Source organism: Schistocerca piceifrons, chromosome 1 (assembly GCF_021461385.2).
Source record: "Schistocerca piceifrons isolate TAMUIC-IGC-003096 chromosome 1, iqSchPice1.1, whole genome shotgun sequence".
Classification (NCBI taxonomy): Eukaryota; Metazoa; Arthropoda; class Insecta; order Orthoptera; family Acrididae; genus Schistocerca; species Schistocerca piceifrons.
In genome coordinates, this window is record NC_060138.1 from 137,524,620 (window position 1) to 137,538,954 (window position 14,335).

General features: G+C 43.6%; 1 protein-coding gene across 1 annotated transcript in view; it reads left to right on the forward strand.

Moving 5' to 3' along the window:
* Nucleotides 1-14,335, forward strand: part of LOC124790303 (alpha-(1,6)-fucosyltransferase-like) — a 174,286-nt gene that overhangs the window by 67,870 nt on the left and 92,081 nt on the right. The window contains exon 4 of the mRNA XM_047257777.1: nucleotides 13,447-13,624. Coding sequence (XP_047113733.1) covers nucleotides 13,447-13,624 — 178 coding nt within the window. The remainder of the gene's footprint in view (nucleotides 1-13,446; nucleotides 13,625-14,335) is intronic.

Below are 14,335 nucleotides of genomic sequence, written 5' to 3' on the forward strand. Positions count from 1 at the left end.
ACTTGGTAATACTTTTGTGACACTCAATATGAGACTCTGTAGTCATGTTTTAGGTGTGAAGTATGTAAGTTAAACCAATGGTGCGAATAACTGTGCACATATATTTTGTACTGTTATGGAACAATATTGCAAGAGAGTCTAGATGTGAGAATGACAGTGCGATATTTAATTTGAGGTCCACTGTTCCTTGCATCAAGCAGTGTACAAAGTCCGAGCTCTGAAGGTATTTGGGCGCCAAGTGAGGCACAGAGAACATGATGGCCAACTCTGAGGAACATACTTATTGGCTGTTTCATTCTTTATGCTGATAAAATACCGGGCTGTGATTGGAAAATCTAAATATGTGTATGTGTTGGTTTACTTCTCTGAATCTTTTCTTTCCTAGAAAGTGGTGTGGTTTGTTAGAGGGGAAGTGTTGGGAAAAGTTGACATCATCCTTCTGCAGCCATCCTCATTCACTGCATCCCTGACCCAGCATGTTGACGAGCTAGCTGTCCAAGGTCATTTTTTGTCCTGAAACCCCACTGAATTTCTATTAACATGCAAAAAAAAGCTTTTCATTTGTATATCACCTAATGTTCTTATAAACTAGATTTTGTCTGATGCTTTTAGATGCACAGAAACTAAGTTTCAAGAGTGCTCAGTACGATTGTTTTAAATTCACTCCACACTAGTAGAATGTATACTTTTGTGATTTCTTGGTAGTCCTAGTGCAGTGTTATTACCGAAAATTTGAGCCTTTTAATTTGAATAGTAATTTGGGTGAAATGAGAGGAATTTGTGGTAGGAATACTGATTTGCCTTTTTCTTTTCCGTTAATATACTCCTGGAAATGGAAAAAAGAACACATTGACACCGGTGTGTCAGACCCACCATACTTGCTCCGGACACTGCGAGAGGGCTGTACAAGCAATGATCACACGCACGGCACAGCGAACACACCAGGAACCGCGGTGTTGGCCGTCGAATGGCGCTAGCTGCGCAGCATTTGTGCACCGCCGCCGTCAGTGTCAGCCAGTTTGCCGTGGCATACGGAGCTCCATCGCAGTCTTTAACACTGGTAGCATGCCGCGACAGGGTGGACGTGAACCGTATGTACAGTTGACGGACTTTGAGCGAGGGCGTATAGTGGGCATGCGGGAGGCCGGGTGGACGTACCGCCGAATTGCTCAACACGTGGGGCGTGAGGTCTCCACAGTACATCGATGTTGTCGCCAGTGGTCGGCGGAAGGTGCACGTGCCCGTCGACCTGGGACCGGACCGCAGCGACGGACGGATGCACGCCAAGACCGTAGGATCCTACGCAGTGCCGTAGGGGACCGCACCGCCACTTCCCAGCAAATAAGGGACACTGTTGCTCCTGGGGTATCGGCGTGGACCATTCGCAACCGTCTCCATGAAGCTGGGCTACGGTCCCGCACACCGTTAGGCCGTCTTCCGCTCACGCCCCAACATCGTGCAGCCCGCCTCCAGTGGTGTCGCGACAGGCGTGAATGGAGGGACAAATGGAGATGTGTCGTCTTCAGCGATGAGAGTCGCTTCTGCCTTGGTGCCAATGATGGTCGTATGCGTGTTTGGCGCCGTGCAGGTGAGCGCCACAATCAGGACTGCATACGACCGAGGCACACAGGGCCAACACCCGGCATCATGGTGTGGGGAGCGATCTCCTACACTGGCCGTACACCACTGGTGATCGTCGAGGGGACACTGAATAGTGCACGGTACATCCAAACCGACATCGAACCCATCGTTCTACCATTCCTAGACCGGCAAGGGAACTTGCTGTTCCAACAGGACAATGCACGTCCGCATGTATCCCGTGCCACCCAACGTGCTCTAGAAGGTGTAAGTCAACTACCCTGGCCAGCAAGATCTCCGGATCTGTCCCCCATTGAGCATGTTTGGGACTGGATGAAGCGTCGTCTCACGCGGTCTGCACGTCCAGCACGATCGCTGGTCCAACTGAGGCGCCAGGTGGAAATGGCATGGCAAGCCGTTCCACAGGACTACATCCAGCATCTCTACGATCGTCTCCATGGGAGAATAGCAGCCTGCATTGCTGCGAAAGGTGGATATACACTGTACTAGTGCCGACATTGTGCATGCTCTGTTGCCTGTGTCTATGTGCCTGTGGTTCTGTCAGTGTGATCATGTGATGTATCTGACTCCAGGAATGTGTCAATAAAGTTTCCCCTTGCTGGAACAATGAATTCACGGTGTTCTTATTTCAATTTCCAGGAGTGTATATATTAAGTAAGCTTTAGTCTTTTCAAACTTTAGAAGCTTTTTCTGAAAATTTACATTTTCAGTTGCACGTTGGTTAGAAACTTTTCTATGGACTGTTCTGGGGACACTGAATGAATTCAGCAGTTCTGTTATGAAATTTAGGCATTCGTCTTGGTCACTGGGTGTAAATATTTTATCTTGCTCTGATATTGCAGTTTGTATTCGCTAATATATTTATTGTATGTGTGATTTTTTTTTTGCTAAAATAGGTGGTTCAAGTAAACATCCTTTCTATATCTATGTTCTTTCTAAATACGGCAATGAATTGTTTTCCTGACTTTGCTACGTCTCACATCTCACTGATTAAGATGAATCTTCCAGATTGCACATCAGTGTAATATGCGACATCCAAGTTGATTCTAGAACGTTCGAGAACATTCGAAAATATTCGTAAAAGCTGTAGCATGTTACATAACTATCCCGGTTTTTTTCCTTTTGAATATAGATTGTAGCAAAATAGATACAAGGTACCCTGATGACCACCACTAAGCGAAGTGGCCATTTAAAACACTTGTATCTCCACTATCACAAGTGATACCAGTGCAACGGCGAAACCAATTGCAGCAACAGACGCTGACGCTGAGAGAGGATCCATGGAAGAGCAGTACGTTTCGTGAAGCATTTGTGGGAATGTATATCTACAGCAAAGTAATATAAGGAAGTGACTCAAAGAGTGTGGGAAAATGTGAAAAGAAACAGACTAAAGCACTTTAGATGTGGCGTAACAGAAGGATCTTGAAAATTAAGTGAACTAATAAGAAATGAGACTCTTGAAAAACCGGCGAGGAAGGGAATACGAGGAGAATACTGCATAGAGGAAGCGACAAGATATTAAGACATGGTTAACCATAAACTTGACTTGCTCCCACAAGTATAGCATAAAGAATATAGTTAGGCCGACCGCATAACAGGGCTTATTTGCACTACTCGTCTTTGAGATGTCCATGATCTACAATGTGTGGTGCTCTGTCACATGAAAGCCCCTTTACCTCTGATGCTGTCAAACGTATACAACCAGCTTTAAGACCTACAAGAGCTAAGCTTGTTCATTAGATGGTTAATAGCGCTGCAAACCCAATGTTGATGGTGAATATTGCAGATGCAACTTTTCAACATTTTCTTATAATTTTATGAAGTTCAGGTAAGTGGAATGTGTGGCTTGATGTAACGTTTCTAACAAAGATTACTCCAGCATCTCAATAACAATTGAAGAATGTGTGATACACCCTGCAAATATCCTACAATTAACTGTTTAGTTTTAGATAAACGGAAAACTTCAACAATAAACTCACCTGACCAAATATTAGTTACAACTTAAATAAGAGGGGAAGAAAACCAATGTGCACTCCGTGTGCATACCGGGGGGAGTCATTCCAGATGTGGAAAGGGTCCTTCCGGATGCCATGAAGGGTACAGGGTGCACCCATCTGCAGGTGGTCGCTCATGTCGGCACCAATGATGTGTGTCGCTATGGATCGGAGGAAATCCTCTCTGGCTTCCGGCGGCTATCTGATTTGGTGAAGACTGCCAGTCTCGCTAGCGGGATGAAAGCAGAGCTCACCATCTGCAGCATCGTCGACAGGACTGACTGCGGACCTTTGGTACAGAGCCGAGTGGAGGGTCTGAACCAGAGGCTGAGACGGTTCTGCGACCGTGTGGGCTGCAGATTCCTCGACTTGCGCCATAGGGTGGTGGGGTTTCGGGTTCCGCTGGATAGGTCAGGAGTCCACTACACGCAACAAGCGGCTACACGGGTAGCAGGGGTTGTGTGGCGTGGGCTGGGCGGTTTTTTAGGTTAGATGGCCTTGGGCAAGTACAGAAAGGGCAACAGCCTCAACGGGTGCGTGGCAAAGTCAGGACATGCGGGGACCAAGCAGCAATCGGTATTGTAATTGTCAACTGTCGAAGCTGCGTTGGTAAAGTACCGGAACTTCAAGCGCTGATAGAAAGCACCGAAGCTGAAATCGTTATAGGTACAGAAAGCTGGCTTAAGCCAGAGATAAATTCTGCCGAAATTTTTGCAAAGGTACAGACGGTGTTTAGAAAGGATAGATTGCATGCAACCGGTGGTGGAGTGTTCATCGCTGTTAGTAGTAGTTTATCCTGTAGTGAAGTAGAAGTGGATAGTTCCTGTGAATTATTATGGGTGGAGGTTACACTAAACAACCGAACTAGGTTAATAATTGGCTCCTTTTACCGACCTCCCGACTCAGCAGCATTAGTGGGAGAACAACTGAGAGAAAATTTGGAATACATTTCACATAAATTTTCTCAGCATGTTATAGTCTTAGGTGGGGATTTCAATTTACCAGATATAGACTGGGACACTCAGATGTTTAGGACGGGTGGTAGGGACAGAGCATCGAGTGACATTATACTGAGTGCACTATCCGAAAATTACCTCGAGCAATTAAACAGAGAACCGACTCGTGGAGATAACATATTGGACCTACTGATAACAAACAGACCCGAACTTTTCGAATCTGTATGTACAGAACAGGGAATCAGTGATCATAAGGCCGTTGCAGCATCCCTGAATATAGAAGTTAATAGGAATATAAAAAAAGGGAGGAAGGTTTATCTGTTTAGCAAGAGTAATAGAAGGCAGATTTCAGACTCCCTAACAGATCAAAACGAAAATTTCTGTTCCGACACTGACAATGTTGAGTGTTTATGGAAAAAGTTCAAGGCAATCGTAAAATGCGTTTTAGACAGGTACGTGCCGAGTAAAACTGTGAGGGACGGGAAAAACCCACCGTGGTACAACAACAAAGTTAGGAAACTACTGCGAAAGCAAAGAGAGCTCCACTCCAAGTTTAAACGCAGCCAAAACCTCTCAGACAAACAGAAGCTAAACGATGTCAAAGTTAGCGTAAGGAGGGCTATGCGTGAAGCGTTCATTGAATTCGAAAGTAAAATTCTATGTACCGACTTGGCAGAAAATCCTAGGAAGTTCTGGTCTTACGTTAAATCAGTAAGTGGCTCGAAACAGCATATCCAGACACTACAGGATGATGATGGCATTGAAACAGAGGATGACACGCGTAAAGCTGAAATACTAAACACCTTTTTCCAAAGCTGTTTCACAGAGGAAGACCGCACTGCAGTTCCTTCTCTAAATCCTCGCACAAACGAAAAAATGGCTGACATCGAAATAAGTGTCCAAGGAATAGAAAAGCAACTGGAATCACTCAATAGAGGAAAGTCCACTGGACCTGACGGGATACCAATTCGATTCTACACAGAGTACGCGAAAGAACTTGCCCCCCTTCTAACAGCCGTGTACCGCAAGTCTCTAGAGGAACGGAGGGTTCCAAATGATTGGAAAAGAGCACAGATAGTCCCATTCTTCAAGAAGGGTCGTCGAGCAGATGCGCAAAACTATAGACCTATATCTCTTACGTCGATCTCTTGTAGAATTTTAGAACATGTTTTTTGCTCGCGTATCATGTCATTTCTGGAAACCCAGAATCTACTATGTAGGAATCAACATGGATTCCGGAAACAGCGATCGTGTGACACCCAACTCGCCTTATTTGTTCATGAGACCCAGAAAATATTAGATACAGGCTCCCAGGTAGATGCTATTTTTCTTGACTTCCGGAAGGCGTTCGATACAGTTCCCGGAAGGCGTTCGATACAGTTCCGCACTGTCGCCTGATAAACAAAGTAAGCGCCTACGGAATATCAGACCAGCTGTGTGGCTGGATTGAAGAGTTTTTAGCAAACAGAACACAGCATGTTGTTATCAATGGAGAGACATCTACAGACGTTAAAGTAACCTCTGGCGTGCCACAGGGGAGTGTTATGGGACCATTGCTTTTCACAATATATATAAATGACTTAGTAGATAGTGTCGGAAGTTCCATGCGGCTTTTCGCGGATGATGCTGTAGTATACAGAGAAGTTGCTGCATTAGAAAATTGTAGCGAAATACAGGAAGATCTGCAGCGGATAGGCACTTGGTGCAGGGAGTGGCAACTGACCCTTAACATAGACAAATGTAATGTATTGCGAATACATAGAAAGAAGGATCCTTTATTGTGTGATTATATGATAGCGGAACAAACACTGGTAGCAGTTACTTCTGTAAAATATCTGGGAGTATGCGTACGGAACGATTTGAAGTGGAATGATCATATAAAACTAATTGTTGGTAAGGTGGGTACCAGGTTGAGATTCATTGGGAGAGTGCTTAGAAAATGTAGTCCATCAACAAAGGAGGTGGCTTACAAAACACTCGTTCGACCTATACTTGAGTATTGCTCATCAGTGTGGGATCCGTACCAGGTCGGGTTGACGGAGGAGATAGAGAAGATCCAAAGAAGAGCGGCGCGTTTCGTCACTGGGTTATTTGGTAACCGTGATAGCGTTACGGAGATGTTTAATAAACTCAAGTGGCAGACTCTGCAAGAGAGGCGCTCTGCATCGCGGTGTAGCTTGCTCGCCAGGTTTCGAGAGGGTGCGTTTCTGGATGAGGTATCGAATATATTGCTTCCCCCCTACTTACACTTCCCGAGGAGATCACGAATGTAAAATTAGAGAGATTAGAGCGCGCACGGAGGCTTTCAGACAGTCGTTCTTCCCGCGAACCATACGCGACTGGAACAGGAAAGGGAGGTAATGACAGTGGCACGTAAAGTGCCCTCCGCCACACACCGTTGGGTGGCTTGCGGAGTATCAATGTAGATGTAGATGTAGAAGACACACTGGCAACTTTTAAGCGCTGTAAGTTGCGTAGAAATGGTATCATGTGGTCATGTGACACTTGATCACTAACATAAGACGTGGTAGTGAAGTGTTGTGTACGTATAAGTCGACTGCATGGAATCAGTGCTTTAAAGTGAGTGTCTTTGCAGATGTAACAGAATGACAGAAAGCAGCAGTCGTCTTTGGTCATGCCATGATCACCCAGTGAATGAAGCTACTCGATTTGTCAGGGTGTCAACGGGGACTTTCCAACATTTCTGTGATTAATGGTGTACCACTAAGAGCCAAGAAACGTGGTGTAATTACGGTGGTCGTAAAAAACGATCCTAACTGACAGAGAGTGGTTGCAAGTGTCATGTCTTGTCACCGAAAATCTGTTTCAAACCAAACAGGAATTGCTGCAGTCAGTGAGTGAAGATGCATCTCCTGCTGTTTCTAAGCAAACATTCTTGAGCAAACTGCATCGGTAGGTATCTTGAGTTGGTTACTTCACAATACGCCATTGCTTACTTTGGCATATAAAGCTGCACATAACCACTGGGATAAACAACACAATACTAGGAGAGCAATGAATGTATGGGAACAGCAAAGCCAGCTGTCCTGGAACTGCAATGTCAGCCGTCTTTTTTCCTGGAATTTCCAGTATAGGAAAATATGACACTAAGTGTCCCAGTGTGGGAGCAGAGTTGGATCGTGAATTCTATCTGATGCTGGTACTCTAAAACCATGATTTTGTGATACCAACGGAACATTACGCCTGGTGGAGTGCATTCGTCTATCTGGTGCTGCAATGCAGATTTCTTCTTTGAGCACTTACATGCATTTTCAAAAACACTATTTGTGCCCAAATACCACCTATTACAAGAGATTTTGCATAGTATTGATGGAGTCACCTACCAAATACTCAACGAAAGCAACGATATGCCACGACCTATGAGTGTGAAGCCAAACCGTGTACTTGTATTTCACAGTGTTGTAGTGGAAAATTGGCATCTGATATCCAGTTTTTGTTTTGTTTTGAGTATCATATGAATTCTGACGTTCTTTATTTGTGCCAGACGTATTGTAGGATTGAAAAACAGTTGGTAAAGGACAATGAAAACCTTATTATCGTTTTCAGACAGGAAAATATGAATTTAAAACATATTTACCAAGCACTTGCAGGAATTGACATGACATTCTATCACTTTATTAAGATAGGCCGACATTGCTGGAATCATATGTAATATGGCTTTCTGGTTAAAAATAAAATGGTGAAACCGAATGACAGCCAGTTCAGATGAACCTTTCAGGAATTTCTCCTTAAAAGGTAGTGTAACTGTGACAATATACGTGTCGTGTCATAACATAGGTGGGAGAGGGAAAAAAGGGGTTAATGGTCAGTCTGCCCTCCAGAGCAGTACAGAGCAGAAGGCAGAAGGACAATTCACGGTGAAGGCGTTTGATTGTTTTCTTATAAGTGAGCCAACACTAGTACAGGCATTTACTAGAAAAGCAGGTGGTGAGATTTGGTAGGGAACTTGTTGCGGAGATTCTTGGACAAACAGGGTTTGAAATAGTTGTTTATTCCAGGCAGGACTAACTAATGCACTGGAGCCTATTTCTAGGGTTAGAAAAAGCATGAATAGCACTGTTACAACATAAGACATTGCAGAAGTCCCAGGAGTGGACGCTAACCACAGTAGCAAACACTAGCAGCATCTTAAAGCAACAACTTAGTTCCAAAATAAAACATGCTGAATGTGACCCTATTCACTGAGGCACTCCAAGTGAGAGAGCAGACTTACGCGGAGCTGGACCGAGGCTGGAATTGACGGACGTGGATTCGGCGCCCAGATCGTCTGACTGAGTACTCGGCCAAAATGTGGAACCTAGGGTTTTTAAGGAGTCGTGTGGGGGCACTGTTTTACCCACTTCAAGCCACCCAGCCAATCCTGCAGGTCTCCTGCAGGCGCCTACCAATCACGGTTTTGTTAGGTCCCCTCTACTGCTCCTAAGGCGGGGATGTTAATGTAGTTGCACTAAGTAAGTCCGTATTTGGTATCAACATTGTTCAGCTGAAAGCTAAAAGTAACTGCTCTGCCAAATAAAGCTTGCAACATTATTGTTATACGTCACTTAGCCCTGCGCCTCGGGCTCCCCGGAGTAGGGGCTAGTAGGTCAACAGTTGTTTGGCGTTTCGGCTCGGCTCTCCTTCTAAGCCCTGTGAGCCTACTGACGTTGCTGTTCTCAGGGGTGGTATCAAGCTGGCTTTATACGCCAATACGTGCCTGTTGGTTACAAAGTTCTACGGTGGCAACCTACTACAGCGTCTAGACGACATATGAAGTTACATGTTAATTTCCTGAAGGGTAACTAGCGCCCTGAGGCGTCTGCATTTTGCCAAGGTTCAAATGGTTCAATTGGCTCTGAGCACTATGGGACTTAACTGCTGAGGTCATCAGTCCCCTAGAACTTAAGGACATCACACACATCCATGCCCGAGGCAGGATTCGAACCTGCATCCATAGCGGTCGCGCGATTCCAGACTGTAGGGCCTAGAACCGCTCGGCCACCCCGGCCGGTCATTTTGACAAGTTTCTCCCCATACGGTTTACTTCATGTAACAATATCTCCCCTAGTTTCGTCTGCCGTCAGCACTATCTGTGCTTCCGCGCCTTGGAGCCCCTGTCCTCCTTTCTCACAGCTTCGAGATAACATTAGAGTAGCAAGGAATAATCAATATATTACATACGGTAGACCAGGGGTAGTCAAAGTTTTGAACGTACCACACACTTTCATGTCTCTGTTGGTAGTAAAATTTTCAAAGTGCCCGCCGGTTCCACAGTAATGGTGATTTACAAAAGAGTGAAGCAAATTCACTTTATAAAATTTATAAATCAAAGTTACAGCAAGTTCAAGCATATATTAATAATTAGTCACCAAATATTATATGTCAAAATTTTGTGAAACGTAATGAACATGTTTTTTTAAAAACCCTACATCCTGCTGCCCTGCATGAAACTTGGAATGCCCTCTACTAGACATTACGGATCAGGTTGACTCCCACTGCTGTAGACAAGGGACAGATGTGCACACATACACCTGCGGGTGTGAATGATTGGCCAAACATACAGAGACAATAAACACGAAATTAATGAAACTGGAAAGTATTATTAATGCAGTAGCGAGAAAAAGCGAGATGTTGAAAGATATAATCCATTCATGTGAACTACACTGTGATGGGAAAATTGAAGATATCAGTGCATTTCTAAAAGATAAGCTTAGTTTTACCACAGGTAACAGTATCAATGCCAATGCAGGATGTTAAATCCGAGATAAATGCAGAGAGATAGAAATTCAGTGATAAATGAATATGAAACATGCCATATGCACTCAGACAGTGTCACAGAATGACTGACTGGCGTGGCTTTGTGAAATGTTCTGTCAGTAATATGTGAAATAGTTCATTTTCTTTGTCAATGTTTTCAAATATTCATGTTATACTACTTATTTATTTTGTTATTACGGAATGTTGAATTTTGTGGATCTTTTTCTTTGTTGATAACTTTTCAAGTTTTATTGATAGACCATAGGGTATTGTCAAGTTATGTGACTATTGTAGTGATTGGATTACCTACACTGTTTTAAAGGGGGGGGGGCACTGAACGAAGATGATGTTCTGAATATGTGTGTTAATTTGTACTGGCTGGGACTGGCGATAAATTTTTGTTGTAGGGAAGCAACACGATTCACTGTATTGAAAACTCTAATAATGACTGCAGAAGAGTAACTGGGTTGCCAAAGAGAGAGTCTTTTTGGTCGCCTAGTATGATGATCCAGACAACGGTGTGGACATGTTAAATACAACTGTTTTGGGATAAGACAAAAGCACCATTATGTCAGAGGGAATTGTCACCATATCCTTATTTTCAGAAAGGAGGCATATATTTGAATTTTTCGTTGTTCACTTCAGAAGCGGCGTTCGTAAATAGTTATGAGCAAGGGAAGCCAAGAGGTACAACAACGATGGAGTTGTGAGATAACGTAATGCTTACCGATGCCACGACCTGCGACACAGCAGGCTTGACATTCTGCCTTGCAGCTACTGTCACTGGAAGGACAATCGTCAATCTGACACAACCTACATTGTGTTGGCCGCAAAAGCCGCTAGATATGATTTCAGTCCAGAATATAACCTTCCTAAACGAGACCTTAAAACCAGACCTCTTACATTCCATAGACAAACACATACCACCGCAAAATATATGAATCACTGGTGAGCAGATGTTTTAACACATACGACACTATCATGAAAAACAAGGCCAGACTGCATTGACCATAAGTGTCATTAGTTTTTAGCAGTATGCTGGTTTGGTCATGTTTTGTGTGGCCTACATCTATCATAAGCGAGAAACTTCACCCCTCATGAACTGCCTGTACATCAAATACCAGTGGAATGGTTTATTAAGAGAAGTAAGAATAACTGAGAAAGCAGTAAAGTAATGAAATACCTTTTAAATAAAGAGATTACATGAAATTGTAAATTCTAGTACGGATGTGAGTAGTAAGTAAGAATTGTTGGGTAAGGGTGTAAGTATTAATCTAGACAAATTGAGTCCTTGTAACAATATGAGTTCCTTGAACTAACGTTTTAGTATTAAGTGCGTAATTGACATAGATTACTATGTGATCAGAACTAGACAGGGTGAGTGAGAAATAAAGATCTCCACATTCATTTCATTCTGTTGGTGTATGTCAATACTGCATCAGAAGCATCTCAGAGAAATTTGAGGCAGATTTTTTAAAGATTGGGGGAGTGGTACTCAGCCGGAAGTAAGTCAAAGATCTTCCCTGGCAACACCAGAGGTAGAGCAGAGTCGATCGATATCCAGACGGAATGCCAACAAGAAAGAACCATCGATGGTGCAGCACTGAACACAGCAGCTATTGTGACAGGCTGAATGACCTGGGCGCCGGAGCTAGCAACGTAGCAGAAGGACATCATGATGGTGGAGAGATATTGTCAAAATGGTGACTGTGCAAAGTGTCACGAGAAATGTGAAGCCATATGCAAGCGTAACTTTCCAGTAAACTGACACAGCAGAAAGAGCATCTTAAAGGCGAAGTTATGAAATCCTGAAACGAATAAGAGAACTGACCAAACTATAAAACCAAGGCAAATTTTGTCAATCTGGCCTTACAGTAGAAGAGCACACAAGCTTGTCCTGGATAAGAAGAAATTCTGTTCTCATGGAGTTATGATATGCTTGCAGCAATCATTTCGAGAGATCCTCTCGTCATCTAGCTGGCTTCAATCTTCTACGGAACAGCAAGTCCTGTCTGGAGGGACTTAGTCGCTGCGAGCTTCAGCGCTATCTACTGAGTCAAGACTGATGTGGAACTGGGGCTGTCACGACCCAGCAAGTGGTCTCGAGATCTTACTAGTAGGCTTGCCACTGCTGCTACTCAACTCTGTTGCTGTGGCAGACATCTGGGGTACCAGTTTCTCTTATTGACAGCCCATGGCACTTCTCTGCATGACTTCAAGTACTGTGAGCAGAACTCGCAGATGCATTTCCTTTGTACACCTTCTTCAGGAAGCTGTTGGGTGCTTTGGGATCGCGGAGAATGACGCATAATGACTCTAGGTGCAAAGTATTCATGACGACATTGTTGCTTACCGCTGATTTTACCGCTACCATTGTGGCTGCGGCACAGAACTTGGTGAGCATATACTGAGCAGGAGTTTACAGACTGCGCTCCTGCCATCACTATCTGCCCGAACTTCGATACATCAACTGTTGTATTTAGTGGACAATAAATATTTAACATTGTAAGACTGTTTTCATAACACCTTCGGGGGTCAGACGGGCTTCTTCCCTCCGCATTGGCATACCCACAGTCATAGGGTGGTGGCTCATCGACCACTTGACCCCCACCTGAACTTAAGCCATCCTACCCATGCAGCACCCTATCCTCAGGACACTACAGTTTCAACACTCTTGGTAACTAAATGGTGCTCTTTCTATTAACTCTTCATGGTGACTTCTTCTGAGATGGCATCATCTACAAAGGGCTGCACAAATACTTTCCTGGTTTGACAAATACTCCGGCACCCTATGTCAACTCGTCTAGTTCGCTAAATCACCCCATATTAATCGGCCGGAGACTACATCTAACAGAAAGTGAAATGTAGCAAACAACATCCTCATAATTTAGTAGTTCTGCGTGATCTAATCGGGTAAGGATGGCTTCAATTGGAGACGGCTTACTTGAAATTTGTGGACTGACCCCCTCGCTGAACTGAGACAGTTATCCAGGAGAATTGTGTAGACTGATTCCGCATACACTAAAAAATAAACACAATATAAAAACAGTAGCTGGCACGGAAGCGTAAACCTTCAGGGTATAGTACTCGCAATATTTAATTATTTTTCTTGACCTATATCTTTCTGTTCTTTTTTGCAGTGTGGCTTCGGGTGCCAGGTGCACCACGCAGCTTACTGCCTAATTGTTGCGTATGCGATGGAAAGGACTCTGGTGTTCTCGGACAGCACTCTGAATTACGCGGATACCAGATGGGACGAGGTTTTCCAGCCACTGAGTAACACATGCAGCGACTTACATACAAGTGACTTTCCTGGAGGTATGAGAAGATACGTATTTGATTTGAGTGTCTATATCTGCAGACAGAAGAAAATTTCATCTTCCTAAGTTTATCTTTCAGTTTATCTTTAATTTTATTTATTTTGTTCTTGTTTTATTGCCTGACCAGATTAGGGCCTGAAGGCTTTACATTCGACTAGGATTTATGTCGCTCTAAACCACAAACATTGTTTTCGTCAAATTAAAAGATAACTAGAGTTAAATGGTAAAGGGAACTACGTGATACAAGTTTATTATTTTCAAAATTTATTGAACTGTGAATCCACAGTGGAAAGATTACATTTTGAAAAACATATACCAAATGCAGACACTCATCCACCAACAATTCAAGAAATAAGACAGACAATCCAGTTACTCAAAAATAACAAAACACACATAGAAGATGGCATAACAGCAGATTTCTATTAAAAATAAGAGGAAATGGTCTCATATGAAGAGTTTATGCACTCGTAGGAGAAATAGGTAAAACTGAAACGATTTCAGAGGACTGGAAGAAAACTGCTGTACATCCGTCGCAACTACAGAGGCCCGTCTCTTCTGCCAGTTACATAAAAGGTTTTATCAAAAACCAGCAACCACGTCGTTTGACTGATAAGTAACTAGCAGGCTTCGGGAACTGTAGATCGTATGCTGTTCAGATTTGGCGTCTGAAGACGGTCTTAAGGATTTATCGAATTACCAACACATCTGT